Source organism: Dasypus novemcinctus, chromosome 21 (genome assembly GCF_030445035.2).
Source record: "Dasypus novemcinctus isolate mDasNov1 chromosome 21, mDasNov1.1.hap2, whole genome shotgun sequence".
NCBI lineage: Eukaryota > Metazoa > Chordata > Mammalia > Cingulata > Dasypodidae > Dasypus > Dasypus novemcinctus.
In genome coordinates, this window is record NC_080693.1 from 81,521,084 (window position 1) to 81,540,148 (window position 19,065).

The 19,065-nt window shown below is 47.4% G+C and overlaps 1 protein-coding gene across 7 annotated transcripts in view; it reads left to right on the forward strand.

Annotated features, from left to right (window-relative positions):
* Positions 1 to 271: 271 nt before the first annotated feature.
* Positions 272 to 19,065, forward strand: part of SEC14L1 (SEC14 like lipid binding 1) — a 67,832-nt gene continuing 49,038 nt past the window's right edge. Inside the window, exons 1-3 of one of the 7 annotated variants that reach the window (XM_058284793.2) lie at positions 339 to 493; positions 9,381 to 10,204; positions 12,406 to 12,498. In XM_058284793.2, coding sequence (XP_058140776.1) covers positions 12,436 to 12,498 — 63 coding nt within the window. In that variant the 5' untranslated portion in view covers positions 339 to 493; positions 9,381 to 10,204; positions 12,406 to 12,435. Of the gene's footprint in view, positions 903 to 9,380; positions 10,205 to 12,405; positions 12,499 to 19,065 lie in introns of those variants that run through there. The other 6 variants (XM_058284794.2, XM_058284795.2, XM_071210826.1 and 3 more) reach the window with 6 other exon arrangements.

Below are 19,065 nucleotides of genomic sequence, written 5' to 3' on the forward strand. Positions count from 1 at the left end.
AAGCTCTCCTTGTTCTCAGAGGGATGGGTCACCAACCCTGGAGAGCAGGGTATCATTTAAAAATGTCACACAGGGAGAGAGGAACCGTGAGCGGGCACCGAGGTTCTGAATTACCAACAGAGATGAAACCGCCAGGCCTCTTGTACCTCAGTCTCCCCGAGTGTGGGATGAGCTCAGGTTCCAGCTCCAGTGGCCTTGGAAGCTTTCCCAGAACTGCCCGGAGGCCTGCTCCACAGAAGCCCTTTGTGTGCCCGGCCATGTCAGGCCAGTCGACCTTTTGTCCAGGTGCACGTGATGGCGTTCCCACAAGGCCAGCCTCTGCCGCCGAGGACAGCAGTGTCGTTGTTCGCTGGCCCTTTCGCAGTCCGGGGCCTGTGAGGGCAGAACCGGCCGGCCTTGGCCTTAGGGGGCAGCGGGGTTGGCGCGTCAGGCCACCGGGCCTGCCAGGCCCTTTCTTCACGAGTCTCCCCGAAACCGTGCACGGGCGTGAGAGGTGAGCAAGCAGCCGCGCGGGCCCCTTCCCTCTCACAGGAGCTTGTTTTCTAACTCCGGAGCAGTGCACGGTGAAAACCTCCCTGGGGCAAGGAGAAAGCTCAGCCGGGTGCTTGGCTTGGCCCATTTCAGAGCTAAGGGCCTAGAGGCAGCTGGCGGCTGGCCTTGGCCTGAGCTTGGTACTGGGGGGTGGGGGGTGGCAGAGTCCTTTGAGGAGCAGGTGTGCGTTCGTCTTGGAGGGTGCGGAGACCGCTGTGCCCAGCTAGGCCAGATGACTGCGTGTTGCCTGACGCTGGCCATCGTTTGGAACTTGCGTAGCTTGAAATGATAGAATGTATTTTACCAGAAAGACCCCTGGATTGTTCCAGCGTGTGTGCCTGGGGCCATTCAAGGTAACGACTGTTCTTTCGGTAAGTGCCCTTCACATTGTTTTTTGTGTGGGGGCAATTTCAGTTAGGGATGGACCTATCTAAGCAAATAGAAGAGGATGCTGGCAGGCAACCAGAGGGAAGGCAGGAGAGGAATGAAGGTCCCTAGGTAGCTCTGACCTAGAGCCTGGCCATCCACAGAACATTTTTTCATCCAAGCTTAGCAACGCTGGGAGGTAAGTTTTGTTGACACCGGATTCCATGCACGTGCAATTAAATTTATTTTTCCTTGTAGTAGAAATAAACCTTAAAAGGTGCTGATGCAGCTCAATCAGGCGCCCAGGCCAGGCCAAAGTGGGCGTGGAGGCGAGGGATGACTGGAGATTCGGAGGGGGCGATGGGGGTGGTGGGGTGGGCAGACCCTCTCCTCCACTGTGTCAGAAGAGAGGAGGGGAGTGCTGGACCCTAAGGGCCCTTGTCTGCCTCTTCTCTATGGGGTCTGATCTTTGCCCATAGAACTGAAGTGGGAGGAGGAATTTCTTTTCCATATTTAGCCTTGGGAAAATGGCCTTAACTATTTAAGAAGCTCTGCTCTTTATTCCCACCGGTGTGTCCCTTGATCTGTGGTCCTTGGTCTGGCACGGGTTAGGTTTCCATGCCTTCCACGAGGCCAATTGAAACCAGGCAGGGACAGCCCCACCCCCCCCACCCCCCCCACCCCCAGCTGTGTGATTGGCAGCTGCGCCGTCTGGGGACTAATTGCTGGGCTTGCTCCGCTAAGGCCGGATTTGGCATATGAAAGTGCCACACAGCTGCTGCAAAACAGGCGGAAGCCAGGGCTGTGTTTTGTGCAACAAACAGGCCAAAAAGAAATATGATTGGGTTGGCTATTTTTATTTCTCTGAGCTGGAAGCTGAAAGGCCTCTGGTCATCCTTTGTCGTCTTAAATCTCATCAGAAGCATGCCACATGTCCCAGGGTCCCTCGCAGCAATTCTCCGCCTTAGCTGCCTGTTTTCCTAGACTTGGTGCTCTTGTTTGCTGACACGGGGTATAGAACAGCTGCCTACGGCAGGGGGACTGAGGGCGTCTCCCCCAGGATGCTTCCGCTCAGTCGGCAAGAGGGGGCGAGGCAGGTAATGCACTCAGAATAATGGCCTAGACCAAGTCGTATTCAGTTCAACCCAACCCTCAATATTTAATGGGTTTCTGATAAATGCCAGGTGCTAGGAAAGGTAGAAAAACACGAGCAGGATATGGGCTGCCCACAGGCAACTTACAGTCTGATGGGAGAGACAGTCGGATTCTTTTACAGTCAATCGAATTGAAGATGCACGTCTAATAATGGAGGTACAAAGTGCAGTGGCAGGTGGAGAAAAGAGCGGTGACCAGGTAGAGCTTCGGAAGGAGCAGTAACGAGCTGCTCCAGTAAGTAAGCTGTGTTTTAACTATTCAAGCAGCCTTCAGAGTGGACTGAGCACCTTGAAGGAAAATCCCGCTTTAATATAGCATAGCCTCCTACTCACTAGTGCTTGCCATAATGCCTGGTTTATTAAGGGGTTAAATAAATGTTTTGTTGAATTAACAAAGGAATGAATGAATAAATGAACAAATAAAGTGGAAATGAAAATAAAATCATTCTGGACAAGGGCAAGTTGGAAACATGATTTATAGAGTTCTTGAATGGTAGGCTTTGATGTGTAAATGTAAGTCTGTTAATGATGTAGTTGTTGAGTGCAGATGTGAGTTTGTGTTTTATTTGTGTTTTTGAAAGAGTATTTTGCCAGCAGCAGGAAGAGTAGACTGGCAGAAGGAAGGCTTTTAGGTAGGGAAGCCGCTTAAGTGAGAGGGAGTCTTGTTTCTCCATACTGAAGTGAAATATTATAGGAATGTATAAGGTCAGATGATAACTTTTGCAGACCTGGCTTCTTGGCCTGAAGTTTTCCCAGGCTGGGAATGATGAAGTGGTGTTAGCTCAAGGCCACTGGATTATTGGGAGAGTTTGATTAGGAAACTGTGCCTGCAGGGTAACCTACATTTTCTGTACTTTTCCAGATTGAAAACTTTGCCCAATGGCCCATGTCAGGAAACTTCACCATGCCTTGTGTAGCAGTTTGATATTACTGATGAATTCCAAAAAGAAATATTGGATTATGTTTGTAAATTGGTCTTTTCCTCTGGGCATATTAGATTATATTGGATTCAGAGGTTTACTTGATTAAGTAATTATGTAAACTTCTTGTGCCTGTAGGGCGTTGAGTCTCTGCCCACTGGTGGGTGGGGACTCACCAATAAAAGACATGGCAAAGGACAGAGTTGGGGGTTTTTAATGTTGGAGTTTTGATGTTGGAGTTTGATGCTGAAGTCTTGAGCTGGAGCCCAGGGAAGTGAGTACACGAAGGAAAGAGAGGGACCCTGAACCCAGAAAGAGACAAGCCCTGGGAGGAGAGGAACCCAGGAAGCCTGAACCCTGGCAGACGTTGGTGGCCATCTTGCTCCAACACGTGGAGGTAGACTTTGGTGGGGGAAGTAACTTGTGCTTTGTGACCTGGTATCTGTAAGCTTCTACTCCAAATAAGTATCCTTTATAAAAACCAACTGATTTCTGGCATCAGCACCCCTTTGGCTGACTAATATACCTTGCAAGGGCATCTTTTACCTTTTTACTACCAAATGAGAAAGTGGCCTCTTCCAGAAGCGGCCTCTGACAGGTCCCGTAACACTGACCAAAGTAAAAAGCACACTGCCAGGGGGTGGCATCACACTGAGAAGTACCAGTGGATCTCTCGGCACAGCCTAGATCATGAATTGAACCTGAGTCTCTGTAATGTTCAAAGGGATTGCTCGGATTGATCTCTTGCTTCTTTTGCTGTGGTAGGAAGAGGTTGGGCTCTGGAGGCTGATGTTTTAGCTAAGGCTGTCTCCTACCTCCCATTGTTTTTCCTGCAGGGACCCTCCCCCTGATCTATGCCCCCAACCCTACTGGTGTTACCAAGTCCCCCAAGCTTTTCTCAAGATGACTCCAAATATCGCAGTGGAGCAACAGAGAAGTGTGGTCTGAGATACCAGGAAAAGGGAAGAGGCAATGAGCCAGTGGGGGGGCCACGCGTGTGTGAACAGGCTGTGGACGCTGCACCGTGACAGTCAGCCAGAGGCGGCCAAACCCAGGAGCAGCAGCTTCAGGCCAGGCGCCGAACAGGGACCCAGCTGAGCACCCCGAGGGCACCAGTGGGCATTGCTATGGAGGCTGGGACTTGGGAATCCCAGTCTCCATCCTCAGGACGTCTGTCCAGGCCAAGTGGGGTGACAGCAGTCAGGCGGGGGGCGTGCTCATTAAGGCAGGGGCAAGCGCAAAATGATTCAGAGGAGGCTGGATCTTCTCCCCCTTTCTTCCCACACATTGTGTTGATGGCAAAGCAGCAAGAGGATGAGTCCCGGATGATGAGAAATGAGACCACATAGCTTTCTATCGGATCCAGGAAATCATTCATTCATTCATTTATCCATTTTAAAAGATGTTTTAGATTACATAAAAGTTACATTGAAAATATAGGGGATTCCTGCTGCAATCACTTCAGCGATAAGTTGGCTTGAAGGGAAGGCAGTGTAGAACTTAGAGAAATAAAAGGACAGAGAGAGAGACCCAAGAGAGGAGTAGAGATGGGACCAGGGAACTCACAGCTTCTGGAACTGAGAGCCTGGACCCTAGTTTCCACATCATATTTATTAGGAACTTCAAAGCAGCTGTTCCTCATCAGCACAGCAACATTTACAATAATTGGGGACAAGTGCAACAAATAGGGAACAGGTAAGCCAGCTTCCCACAACAGATTCCCATATACCCCCTCCCCTCCCCCTCCCACACTTTTCCACGTCAACAACATCTTTCCTTAGTGGAGTACATTTATTACAATTGAGGAGCACATACTGAAGCATTGCTACTGACCATGGCCTATAGTTTACATTATAGTTTACACTTTGCACTGCACAATTTTATAGGTTTTGACAAAATATATAATGGCCTGTATTTGTCAATGCAATATCCTGCAGAACAATTCCAATGTCCCCAAAATGCCCCATATTGCAGATATTTTTCCCTCTCCCTCCCCTCAGAACCTCTGGTGACCACTGTCTTTATATCAATGTTACAAGTTCTTCTATTACTAGAATAATAATAAGTCTACTGTGGTCCATAGTTGCATTACCCCCTTAACATTTGTTCATTCCTCAGTCTTGAGGATGTTGGGATGGGGAAGCCCACTCTGCTTCCAATTGAAAGGGGGCTTAGAGCCCATGGGACAGATAGATGGAACTGTCTTGCTTGCAGTTGTAGATACTCTCTGTTTTTTGGAATGGGTGTTGTCCATCATCATCCTTTTGTTAGTTGTCCTGGGTGAGTTCAGTGAACGGGAGAGTAGGTGTTGGCTGCAACTCTGCTGAGATTCAGGGCTCAGCCAGTATGTGAACATATATGGTGACATATACACTTGCCATTAAACCATAGTAACCATTTTTAATGCACAGTTCAGTGCCAGTGGTTGTATTCAAATTTTGTGCCACCATCACCACCGTTCATTATCAAAACTTTTCCATCATCCCAAACAGAAACTTTGTACCCATTAAGTCATAACTCCCCTTCCCTTCCCCTCTCCCTACCTGAACCTGGTAATCTCTAATCTACTTTCTTCTTCTATGACTTTGCTTATTCTAGATATCTTTCATATAAATGGAATCACACAATATTTGTCCTTTTATGTTTGGTTTCTTTCAGTAGAAGTGTTTTCAAGTCTCATCTATATGGTGGCATGTATCATAACTTCATTCTTTTTAATGGCAGAATAGTATTCCATTGTATGAGGAGACATCTACTCATATTTGATGGACACCTGGGTTGTTTCTGCCTTTTGGCTCTTGAGAATAGTGCTGCTATGAGCATTGGTGTACAAGGATCTGAGTCCTTGTTTTCAATCTTTTTGGATATATACGTAGGAGTAGAATTGCCAGGCCATAGGGTAATTCTTTTTCTTTTTTTTCCATTTTTTTCTTTATTTTCTTTTAAATGTTAAATTCAAAGTATATGAGGTCCCCATATAACCCCCACCCCACCCCACCCTCATCAACAAACTCTTCCATCATTGCAGCACATCCACTGCACCCGGCGAATACATTCTGGAGAACTGCTGCAGCACATGGACAGTGGTCCACATTGTAGTCCACACTCTCCCCCAGTCCACCCAGTGGGCCACGACAGGACACACAACATCCAGCATCTGTCCCTGCAGCACCACCTAGGACAACTCCAAATCCTGAAAATGCCCCCACACCATATCTCTTCTTCCCTCTCCCAACCATCAGCAGCCACCGTGGCCACCCTCTCCACATCACTACTACAATTTCTTCCCTTAGTAATCATGATAGCTCCCCAACAGAACACCAGTAAGTCCACTCTAATCCATACTCTATTCCTCCATCTTGTGGACCTGGGATTCCATAGGGTAATTCTATGTTTAACTTTTTGAGGAACCTCCAAATAGTTTTCCCCAGTAGCTGCACCATTTTACCTTCTCACCAGCAATGCACGAGGATGACCCAGGAAATTCTGACTCAGGAAGATAAGACTGTAAACCAATAAATAACTTCACCATTTACTTCAGGAAATTCGTGAAAAATAATTTAATCTGATAGAAGATTGATCTTTTGATGGACAACCCCCTTCTCAGGATGATAGATGGCTCACCTGGGCAAATGGATTACTCAGCAAACAACTGTTACTCATCAAGATGTCGTGCTTTCTGTGCCTACCAGGCCTAAACTATCACATCACCAACTTGGCCCAATCCTGCCCAGATCCCTGCATGAGATGCCTGCCTCGAACACCTGAGCCAAGATTCCCAGACCCTGAAATATCCCCCTGGACCTCCCTTTCTGGCACACCAAGAGTGTCTTCAGTAAGGCTCTGTTCAAGGCGGTGCTTTCCTCCACTGCAGGTGGTTTGGTCATCCTGGCTTCGGGTCACCGGTAGGTTAACCTGGTGGTCTTTTGATAGTGATCATGGACGTGGACTTCAGTCACATGAGAGGCCCATAAAAGTCTTCCTCTCAGGACAATTCTGGTTTGGGTTTTGGTCACTGGAAGCCCCAACCCCGATGCACTTCCCCCTCCATGCCATACTCACCTCTGTGGGCCTCACGTGTCTAATAAGACATAAGAAGGGCTCTGTGGCATGTGCTCAAAGAACAGGGATCAGATCTTTTCGTTTAAGTCTGTAGCAGGTTGCTTGGTAGAGATTCTTGCAGACTTTGGACATCTGCCCAATAGAACTGATTTGGAAAAAAAAAAAAGAAATATACCATAATTTATACAATCTAAACGAGTGTTGTTTTCTTCAAATTATTTGCCTTGAAAATTTGTATCCTAATCATACTGCCATTTTTGAGATGTTTTAGAATACTTCTTTTTGTAATTGCCTTTTGATTTGTCATCTTTGGTGGTGACAAACCATCTTTTTTGGTAAAAGTTTTTTATTATGTATAATTTCAAACGTATAAAAAAGTTGATAGAATAGTACAATGAGCAATGAGCAATTTAGGACCGATCTTATGTATTTTTTATGAGGTACTGGGGATTGAAACCAGTACCTCTTACATGGGAAGCGGGTGCTCAAATCACAGAGCTACTCCCACTTCCCTCCCCAATCTCTTTTAATCTATAAATCTTTCCTCCCTTTCTCTTTTTTCCTTTGCAACTTATTTGATAAAGAATACGCTTGTCTTATAGCATTTCTCATGGTCTGTACTTTGCTGCTTGTTTTCCCACGTGTCATTTAACATGTTCCTCTGCTTTTCTGTATTTCCTATAAATTGGTCATTACATCTTGAGGTTTATAAGCTCAGGTCAATTTTTTTTAGCAAGACCGTTTTATAGGCATTTCCATCAGATAGGAGGCTCATCATACCCGAGTTGTCTCTTTTTCAAAGCATCTTTTGAAAGGGTGTGTGATTTCTACAAACTGGCAAAAACTAGACAGAGCCGAGTCCAGTGGATGAGGGTGATCAAGCTGGAAAAGCACGGTTTGATAAAAAACAAAAACAAAAACAAAAACAAAACCTTCTCAATTAGAGGTGGAGTGGGTATCATCATCCCAGAATCCTCAGGAATGGGGAATAAAATATGAACTAGCATGGATGTATTAGTCAGCCAAAGGGGTGCTGATGCAAAACCAGAAATTGGTTGGTTTTTATAAAGGGTATTTATTTGGAGTAGGAGCTTACAGATACCAGGTCATAAGCATAAGTTACTTCCCTCACCAAAGTTTATTTTCACGTGTTGGAGTAAGATGGCTGCCAACGTCTGCGAGGGTTCAGGCTTCCTGGGTTCCTCTGGGCTCAGGTCTTGCTTCTCTCTGGGTTCAGGGTTCCTCTCTTCGTGGGGCTCCAGCTTAAGGCTTCAGCATTAAACTCGAACATCAAAAACCCTCAACTCCTTTGCCATGCCTCTTATCTGTGAGACCCCACCCACCAAAGGGTGGGGATTCAACGTCCTACTGGCACAAGAGGTTTACATAATTACTTAATCAAGTAAACCTCTGAATCCAATATAATCTAATATGCCCAGAAGAAAAGATTAGTTTACAAAAATAATCCAATATTTCTTTTTGGAATTCATCAATAATATCAGACTGCTACAGTGGACTTATTGGTATTCTACTATAGACTTATTGTGATTCTAGCAATGGAAGAAATTACATCGTTGATGTAGAGACAGTGGCCACTGGAGTTGCTGAAGGCAGGAAGAGGGAAAAAGAGGTATAATATTGGGGCATTTTCAGGACTTGGAATTGTCCTAAATGACATTGCAATGACAAATACAGGCCACTATATATTCTGCCATAACACACAGAACTGGGTGAAAGGGAGTGTAAACTACAATGTAAAGTATAATCCATGCTGCGGCAATGTTCCAAAATGTGGTCATTGCAGTGAATGCACCACACTAATGAAAAAAGTTGTTAATGTGGGAAAAGTGGGAAGTGTGGGGAGTGGGGCATATGGGAGTCCTCTATATTGTATCAAAGTATTTTTAAAAAATAAATAAAAATAATTTTAAAAAACCAAACCAAACCAAAAAAAAAAACACAATAAAAAACCAGGTGTGGTCAAGCAATGAATCATTTTCTTGTGTGACTGGTAAACTGACCCTGAAGGAAATTCCAAAAGTTTCAAAAGTGTTGTGTGCAAGGGCAGCATCAGTGGAATAAATGTATAGCTACCCAAGGTGACTAATGTGAACGGAACAACAGTGACATGGATGGAGAAATTGTATGTTGGCTAAGAAGCCGGTTTTGCTGTGGGGTCGGATGTGCGTGGCGTCCCTCTCTAGCCATTGGCTCCTCTTAAGAACCCCCAACGCCTCAGTGTGCCTCATGCTTTCATTTTAAAATTGGAGCTGGAGCTGCTGCTCTCTTTAACGCGAGAGCCACTCAGCAGCCCCTCTGAGGACCACCTCCTTTTTCTAATGGGCAGACGCTGGGCTCCTGTCTTAGCTGGACCGCAGTCGGGCTCTCCTGACACGTCTGGACGAGGAAGCTGCCGCAGGGTCCTCCCAGCCCACGCCCCCGGCCGCCCAGCCCTGGCGTTTGCCTCATCCCCCTCACTCGGGGAGAATGCGGTCAGGGCACTGGAGGGGGAAGCCTGCTTCTGAGCAGTCAACAGAAAATGAGGAAGCACGGGGAGGAACCTCTAGAGCGGACCAGGGGTAAGGCCTCGGCAGCCCGTCGAGCCCGCGTCCCCGGGACCGCAGCGAAGGAGGCTACGAGGGTCCTCGCTTCGCTCGCCGCCCGCGTTCCCGCCTCAGGGCCGCCTCCCGAGCCCTTTGGCGCCTCGCCCCACCCTCGCCGAGCCCCGCCCCCGCGCGCGGCCCGCCCCCTGGCACGCAAGAACTAGGAGGAGCCACAGGCGCCTGGGCGAGGCCAGCCTGGCGCCAGGACCGACGCCTTCTCCGAACTCCGCCTCCGCCCGCTGAGCTGGATTCCGCGCCTGCGCATTTGGGCCCGGCCCGGGTTGTCACCCCCTTCCCCCTCCTTGGCAACCGTGGCTCGCCCCCGCCTCCGCCCGCTCGCGCACGCGCGCCTCTTCCGGCTCCGGGGCCCCGCCCTCCCCGTCACCCGTAACAACCACTCGTGCCCTCGCCGCGCCCCTCCTTGCTCCCGCCCCCACTCAGCCCACTCCCCGGAACCGGCGGTCGAGCGGCGGCCGCCCGAGCAGTGGAACGGCGACGGCACCGGCGAGTCGCTGGCATGAGCGCCCCCCGCCGCCCCGCGTCCCCGGCCCGGCCTTTCTGACAAGAGGTATGCGCGCGTCCCCGCGGCGGGCCCCCGTGCGCGCCCCCCGGGTCCCCGGCCGCCGGCGGGGGTCCGGCTCCGGCTGGGACTCTCAGGCCGCTCTCCCCGTCCTGCGCCGACCCGCCCCCGGCCCCTGGGCCGCCCCCGCGGGCCCCACGCGGGGAGCGGGTCCTCCTCCCGCCGCCCCACCCTCGGGCCGCGCGGCCCCCGCCCCTTCGTCGCCCCTCGCTCCTCCGACTTTACTAGTCACCCCTTCCCCCCGTCCCTCCCCCACCGCCCGTCTCCCCACTCCCCGGAGCCCCTTACTGCGGGAAACAGAGTTTAGAGTCCGGAGCCAGTCGCGGGCCCTCGGGGGTCCCCCTACCCCGGACCGGGAATTGGGATGGGGAGTCCAGTCGGGACGAGCCACCCTGGACCCCTCTTGCTCGATCCCGGATGCCCGGCCACCCCTTGAGCCCGCTCGGGATGTATTTGCTGGGTCTGGCCATTGGCTCAGTTTTAAACGCCGATTGTCATGCAATAGAGGCAGCCCAGTCCAGGATGCCACTTGGCCATTGTAACACCGGATTCCCGCGTAGGACGGTTGTCTGGACCAGAGCATCCGAAGCCGGGAATTGGCAGGAGTTCAGAAACTTGTGAACCTGCAGGTTCTGTAGTGTAGTCACTCTGGGATCTTCCAGGCAGTGGAATCCTCCGTGGATGTAAACGAGTATTCTTCCTTTTTTGCAAGCTCCCTCCCCCCTTTTTTATACCCAGTAATCACCCTCCCTTGGTCAGGGAGATACCCTAAAAGTGGTTACTATCTTCCCAATTAAATCTTGAAAAGATAGAAATGCTGTGTACCAGCATTGGAAGGTATGCAAAACTGTGGTCCCGGTGCACCAGGATTCTGTGATTCAATCACAGAATCAAGATTAAACAAAGGCTTCAAATGGAAGTTGGAAGAGAATTCAGGAGTTTAGCTTTGATTCTCATGATTTTTTCATCTTTCAAGATCATCTCACTCCAAATCTCTGAGCTGAAATGGAGTCCCAGAGAAGTTAGTGACTTGCCTGAGGTCACCCAGAGTTATTAACAGTTTTCAGACTGTCCCATGGTGCTGTTTTCCGCCATAATCGGTGCCTTCTGACAGGCATCATAAAGAAAACAGAGAAAATTCCAGACCTATTAAATGTAATAATAGAAATAGGAGTTTTCTGAGATAAAAGATACTTTGTAAATTTTTTTCTTGTCCAGCTAGACTTTGGGCTCCTTGAAGTCACTGAGTTTTGTACTTTTGAATATCCTCTCACCACATTCTTACATAAAATAAATTCCTGTGATTATCCTTGGCAGGACAGATAGGTTCATTGGATTTATTTATTTTTCCCTCACTTTTATACAGGGAAGTAAATAGTCCCACAGAGGATTACAAATAAAAGCATGATTTCAGAACAATCTACATAGGCTTGGAGTGAGCCCTTAAACTAGAGTGGGATTATGTACCTGGCAGACGAATTCCTTGGCATATGAATTAAGATAGAGGGTTTCATTGGTTACTTGCAAATATTACAACTATTTAAACTGGAGATGTCAGCTGAACCTTTTCAGCCAGAGTGCTTGGCATCGTTGTCATGGGCAGACAAGTGCCTGAAATTGTAGTGTAAGTAGTTGGAAAACAGGGTTAGATAAAAGTTTCCTTTTAGCTGGTTTTGAGATATTCCGTAATTTGAAATACAGTAGTTTTTTTTCCCCACTTTTATATTTGTGCATCCCCAGGTGTACTGTAGACATTTTTATTTGGCTCCTAGTAGACATTATTGAAGAGAAAATCATTCAAGAACTAATTCCGTTGTTTAAAGGTATAATCAAATCATAACATTTCATATCGGAAAAGAACGGGGAGGTCACCTAATCCAGCGCAGGCACTTTTGAGGGTCTGAGATGGGGATGGGGAAGTGGGACCAGCAGCAGCAGGGATGGCAGAGCTGAGGCTGGGTCCTTGGTCCTCAGACCAGTGCCCTTCTTTGCACTGGGTCTCTCTGCACCTTTTCTTCCCTCTTCTTGCTCTCCCTGCCTTTGTGTTGTGTCATCTTTTGAAATTTTGTGTGCATAGAGTTATTACCTATTGAGTTCCCTTCCTACACTTCCATTTTTGCAGTGATATGTAAACACAGACTTCCCCACCCCCAAACAGTGGCATTTATTACATTTGTTCTGTTTTGCAGGTGTGAGAGGATTGCTATTATATTACAATCATGGTGCAAAAATACCAGTCACCAGTGAGGGTGTATAAATACCCCTTTGAATTAATTATGGCTGTAAGTACTTCATATTTCAGCTTACTCTTTAGCTTCTTTTTATTAAAATGTGATGATCTGTATGTACATTTATGTCTGTTTTGTTGTCTCCATCACTCCACATTTACATATTCTGCTTGTACGCTGTGAATCTTATTTAGAGTGCTTAAAATGTTTTCAAAGTTTAAGCCTCTGAAAATAAAAATCTTCACGTTTGCTTTTTAAAAATGTGTGTTAGAGTAATGTATAAATTTTAGTTAATTCTCCCTTGGAAAACACAGAAGTAGCTCACTAATACTTCTCTCTCTGGGTTTTACTTTTTGTTGTTGCTAAAATAGAAAAGGGATTTGAAGTATAGTTTCTTCCCTCTCCTGTTTCTTTGGAAGGGTACTGTGGTTTTGGGTGGATTCGCTTTAGGTTGTTTTAGAACTGAACCTTACAGGATGGAGTCTAACTCTTATTATTCACACAACTGTTGAAATGAGTTCCCTCCTTATATCAAATTCATGAGTCAAATTAGAATTCCACAGATGAGCTAACTAAAATTTTAAATTTCTTTGTTATTTATCTGAAAAGTTTGACTGAAAATAAGCATTTCACTAGATGTAAAACAAGCAAACAGATACACACCCCGTTTTCTAGTCAGCTTTAGATCAATATTGGGGATCCCTTCCCCTTTTCCATCCTTCCTAACCCCTTCCCTGCCCTGGGGAGCATACTTCAAAGGGCACACACCCTGTTCCCAGTGCCAGCCCAGCAAGAAGTCCCCCCGGGACCCTGCTCCCAGCCCTCTCAAAGGCAGCCACTACCCTGACTTCTGACACTGGGGGGGAATCTTTCCTATTTCTGTTCTTTGTATAAATAGAAACTCAGGACTGGAATGTGCTCTTTTGCATCTGGCTTCTTCTGGTCAGCATTATGTTTGTGAGATTTATCCAGATCAATAAAATTTTGAAAGACAGCATAAAAATGCAAGTTCTCTCAAGGGAACAATTTAAATTTAGAGAGGTGGTGGGTTTTTTTTCTCCTTAGTTGAAGTACAGTTTACATATAATGAAATGGTCACGTTAGGGGTACCTTTTGATCAGTTGTGACAAAAGCATCTACTCGGGACCATGTCACTATCAAGATGGAGAACGTTTTCATCTGTCAGTCCAGAAAGTTCCCTTGTGCACCTTCTGTCAGGCGTGAAGTTTTTCTGCGGGGTGGGGTACGGTGGGGGATAGGGATGGAGGATTGTTTTTTAGTTCTGTATTTCCTTTGAACAAAGTATGACTAGGACTAAAGAGTTAATGTGTTCTCAGAAAGGCCTGTTGGTCGTAATATCATAATGTGAAGTATCATCTGATTCGCAGGCTGTGTGGGCTAGTTTGCAAAGCTTCGCTGCAGCTAGTTTAGGGGGTCGATTAGGGGGACACGTGGTGTGACAGGACACTCTGCACAGAAATCCTGGCCTTTCTGCTGCGGTAGGCTGAGCTCTGCTGCGGGGAGGCTAAGCTTGGGGAGCAGGCACTGGGGGGGGGTGGGGGGTAGGGTGTGATTCCAGGCCCCGGGGCAGGGGTTGGCAGCAGGTGCCGGTTAACTTGGCCTCCTGTGACTGCCTGGCTCCCTGGGCCAGGGCCCTTCCCTCCCACCTCTCCTGGCTGCCTGCGCTGACACTTAGTTTTCCGTGCCCTGTGGCCTCAGGTCACAGGAGCTTTTGCAGTTGGCTGAAGCCCCCTGACCCCAGCTCAACATTCAGGTTTCGTTCGTTCAGTTTCTAAGTGACCAAGTCTTATCACCTTTCTTGAGAGAAATTTGGTCTTGTTCGTTTCCACACCCCCACTCCCACCCCGGGGATCCAGCCAGTGGGTGCTGACCCTCCCGGGGCCTCTGCCTAACCCTTGTCCTATCCCTTAGTGGCCTAGGTGGGGGGGTGGGGGTGGGGAGTGGGGGAGGCAGAAAGGCAATCCTGTGTGACGCGGTGTGACTGGGTGGTTTACTTCCGTGTTGTTAGGAAATACTGTTTAATCTGGAAATGAAATCTTTGTTGCCTTTTTCCTTCCAGAATTAGTTACCTTTAGTGATTTTTGTGTGGTGTCATTTACCCCCTTTTCTGACTGTTAATTGTAGGACAGAAAAATCCTCAGTGTGTACCTTGCTTTACATTTTACCTATTGAGGTAAAACAAGAGTGTAAGAGAGTTACTCTGAAAATGTCCTTTTCAGGTCATCATTCAGAATGAGGAAGGAGGTATACAGTTAAGGCGAGAATAGAACGAATAGCTTCACCCTAAGTATTTATGAGAAGCTACACTTCAGGAACCACAGTCCATGACAGTGTCGTGTGTTTGGCGGGTATAGGCATGAGGTCATTGGACGGAGGCTCCAAATCCTAATTTACAAGGGTCCTGTGAGGAGGAACACGGTTGGAGAAACTGCTGCTCACTCAACTTAATGCCCTGTTTGCTTGTTTATTTTAGCCTAGGGTTTTATTGTGATTCATATTGCCAGGAAAGTGTAGGTAGAAAGTGCTCAGGGTAATAGGTACTCAGGGGGTATCAAATACCTTAATTGCATTTTGGCTGATTTGATAGAAACTGGCCATTCGTTTTGGGGTCCTTCTGGTTGCAGCAAGAAATCATGCTAGTCCTCGCATTAACTCACTTGAATTCAAAGTGGTACTTAAATAAGCAGAATTGGAATGTAGATTTTTTAATAGGCAGTTGTGAGATTTCATGGGTGTTCCCTTGTTAGATATTAACCTAGAAACATAATGTTCCAGCTTCGGTGAGTTGCAGAAATCACCTTAGCCCAGCTCCCCTTTTGAGGGCAAGGAATCTGAGACTCAGAGAAGTTAACGCCTACACAGATCAGCTAGTGGTCAAGGTCTTCTGATTCTGGAGTTGAGTGTTCTTTCTGTCATGCCATGCTCCCTCCCATACACCGCACCTCCTCGAAGCTTTTTATGAAGGTTCCTGTCCAGGACGATGTCTTCAACTCTTTCAAGGCACAGCCAGAAACATTTCTTGGGGCTCTTCTGCCTGGCTTGTGGAGGAGAAATTAATCAGCGAAGGACTCGCGCTGATTGGGCCTGGAAGGGTTTCTGGTCCCATGTGGGCAGAAGATGTGGTCCCCCAGAGCAGGAACCAGGAATGGGAGGTGCACATTGGAAATGGTTGGGTTGGAATGTTTCATTTTGAAATTTCTGTGATAAAATACAAGTTTTAAAACTTGAGCAATTTCAAGTGCAGCTTTCTTTCCTGATGTTAATGGCCTCTTAATAAAGGATACAAAGGAAAAATAAATGCCGTGCAAATGAACAGAAGTTCCACGTAGGGGGCGGTGCGGGTGCGAAGCGGCAGGGGGCAGGGCGTTCTTACTGTGGTCAGAGAAGGAGAAGGAGAAGCCTGCGCGGCCACGCGGCTCTGGAATAGCCTCCGTAGGGCTCTGGAATAGCCTCCGTAGGGCTCTGGAATAGCCTCCGTAGGGCGGTCGGGAGGCGGCAGCCTGGGCCCTGATCCTTTCGCTGCCTTTCTGATTCGCTGGAACACAGGCTTGCCGCAACATCCCAGAAATCATATCCCATCCAGTCCCCATTCTACCTGGGCCTTTCCTGGCCTCATCCGCAGTTTCCCCGTTTCTCTCAGTGGCGTTCTCCTTCTCCTGCGGTCCCCCCTTGTCATCTGTGTCCCCTCAGCAGACACAGCCCTTAGATTGTGCCTCTCGATGTCATGCGTTTCCATCCCTTTTCTCTCCCAGTCATCACCGTCGTTCTAGCCTAAGGCCTCCCCTCTTTGGAGGGATAGCACAGGAGTTGACTTGTTTGTTTTCATACTTTACGGCGTTTTTTTCCTTTAGGTCAACCTGCATTCTACTAGTAGGCACTCTTTCCATCTTGTCAGTCTTCTAAGTGATTTCCTGTGATCTGTTAGAGCATTTCTAAATGCCTTCGTTTTTTCTTCAAGACTTTCATAGCTGTGTCATACTCTGTTTAATCTTATTTCACAAATTATGCAAACTTCCCAACCTGAGCCTTGAAATCCATTTTCATACTATCCTGGTTGGCTACGTACAGTTCCTTTTCCTGTCCCCACTGTCCCCATTTTTCTTATGATACTTACTTAACCTTGCCTTAAATGTTTGCCTTTTCTTGTCTGTCTCTTTAGATCTCATTCATCTTTTTCTTTTTTAATGACATTTATTTTCATTAACTACTAAGTAAAAGTTAGCATTTTCTTCCCCTTCCCCCGACCTGCTGTTTTTGCTCTCTGTGTCCATTCACTGTGTGATCTTCTGTACCTATTTCTTTTTTTTTTTTTTTTTGTCTTCTCTTCTTGTCTTCCTCCTCTAGGATTCACTGGGATTTGATCTGGGGACCTCCTGATGTGAAGAGAGGTTCCCTGTCAATTGTACCGTCTCAGTTCCTGGTCTCTGCTACGCTTTGCCTTGACTCTCCCCTTCGTCTCTTTTGTTGCATCATCATCTTGCAGCGTGACTCACTTGCACGGGCACTGGCTCACTGCACGGGCACTTGACTTACTGCATAGGCACTTGGCTCACCACACGGTCTCTGACTTGCCCCATGGGCACTGGCTCACCATGTAAACACTTAGATGGGCACTCAGCTGGCATTCAACTCGCCATACGGGTACTGGCTTGCTGCGCAGGCACTGGCTCACCATATATGTACTTATACGGGCACTTGGCTCACCACACAGGCACTTGACTCGCCACACAGGCACTTATGTGGGCACTCAGCTTGCCTTGTGGGCACTTGTTTCACTGTGTGGGCACTTGGCTAACCACATGGGCACTTAGCTCGCCGTGTGGGTACTCAGCATGGGCACTTAGCTCACCATGTGGGCACTCAGCTCGCCGCATGGGACTTGGTTCACTGCATGGGCACTCGGCTCGCCATGCAGACTTGCAGACGTGCAGGCTTGCCACGTGCTTTCTCTTCTTTTTCATAAGGAGGCCCCAGGGATCAAACCTGGGTCCTCCCATATGGTAGGTGGAGGCCTTATCACTTGAGCCACATCTGCTTCCCTCATTCATCTTTTGAGACCCAGGTCTGTCCCACTTCTGTCATAACTCCAGAGTTGGGAGCAACTTTCATTCATGTTTCTCTCCCCATTCTCTGGTCCTTTCTTAATCTTAGAGTTTCTTTTATTCTCAGAGGTACCTGAGGGTTGCCCTCCATCTGTTTTGCATGTTCCTCAAGGACAGTGACTTGTCTGTTATTCCTCTCGTCTCCCTCCAATGTCCCTGCTAACCATGTAATAGGCACTCACAAAGGTTTCTACTTGTTCACATAAACTTGAGTCTGAAGGACCTGGTAAATGGGTTTGATGGAAATTCAGATCTGCGATGTTGTTCGGTGATCCCTTTAGTCAGGCGGTCTCTTTTTTTTCCATAGAGAGGATGCCCTTGACCAGTACTTCTAGGAGCAAAGCCCTTTGGTGATGAAGTTGGCTAAGTAATTTTTTTTTTTTTACATAGTCCTAAATTACGCAGTCATGCTGGCCAACATCACGATAGTGGTTTGAGTACTTTTGCAGGCTGAAAACAGTGATTTGCCAGACTGCTGTCATTGTTACATGAGCTACCATGGCAAAATTTGTTCTTGCTCTCCTCAGTCTCCCGTTTTATTCTTGCTTGTTCATTTCATTTTTGTGTTTTAGGCCCTTTTCCCTTTCCTCTCAGGTTTGTGATGTCCTCCCACTAAAAGAGAGGATGAAAGGAAGGAAAGAGATTTGTCTGGGGATGAGGTGTGAATCCTGGCCCTGAAAGCTCAGGACCTAGCTTTACAAGCTCAGGGGGTGACCAGCGTAAGGCTGGTGTGAGGATGTGTTGGGATTCAGAAGGGCGGATGGGGAAGTCCATGTCTTGCCTTCCACCCCTTTCTGATACCAGCCCTTTTCCTACCTCCAGATAGAGGTGAAATGAGTCAGATTATATATATGTCAGTGACTTTATATGACAGTGTTTAAACCTGATAAGTCAAATAAGCATTTGTAATTGCATTTAAGCTTTATTTCATCCAGTCAGATTTCATATGTCAAAATAGCTAGGGGGAAGTATAGGGAAACAGGATAGACTTAATACAGAGTGAGGCTACCTACTCTCGGTTAAATCGAATCTGGCCTTTTTGGAGTAAGGTGTGCAGAAACTTGAGAGAGAGCCTTCTGAGGAGAGGGCTTTGGGACAAATGCTTGTCCCATGTTCAACTGTTTCCAGATTGTTCCTCTGCTTGATTAGAGCAGAGAAGCACACGTCTCTGTCTTGTCTAAAAATATTTTGAACTATCTATCCCTTTTTCCCCCCAACTCTGATTTCTTTCTTTGATCTAAAAATCTCATTCATATCAGGTTTTCCATATTATTGTTATTATTTTTTAAAGATTTATTTTTTATTTATTTCTCACCCCTTCCTCCCCACCCCCAGCCCCAGTGGTTTGTTCTCTGTGTCCATTCTCTGTGTGTTCTTCTGTGTCCACTTGTATCCTTGTCAGTGTCAGTGGGAATCTGTGTCTCTCTTTTTTGTTGTTGTTGGCGTTATTTTGCTGTATCAGCTCTCCGTGTGTGCGGCGCCACTCCTGGGCAGGCTG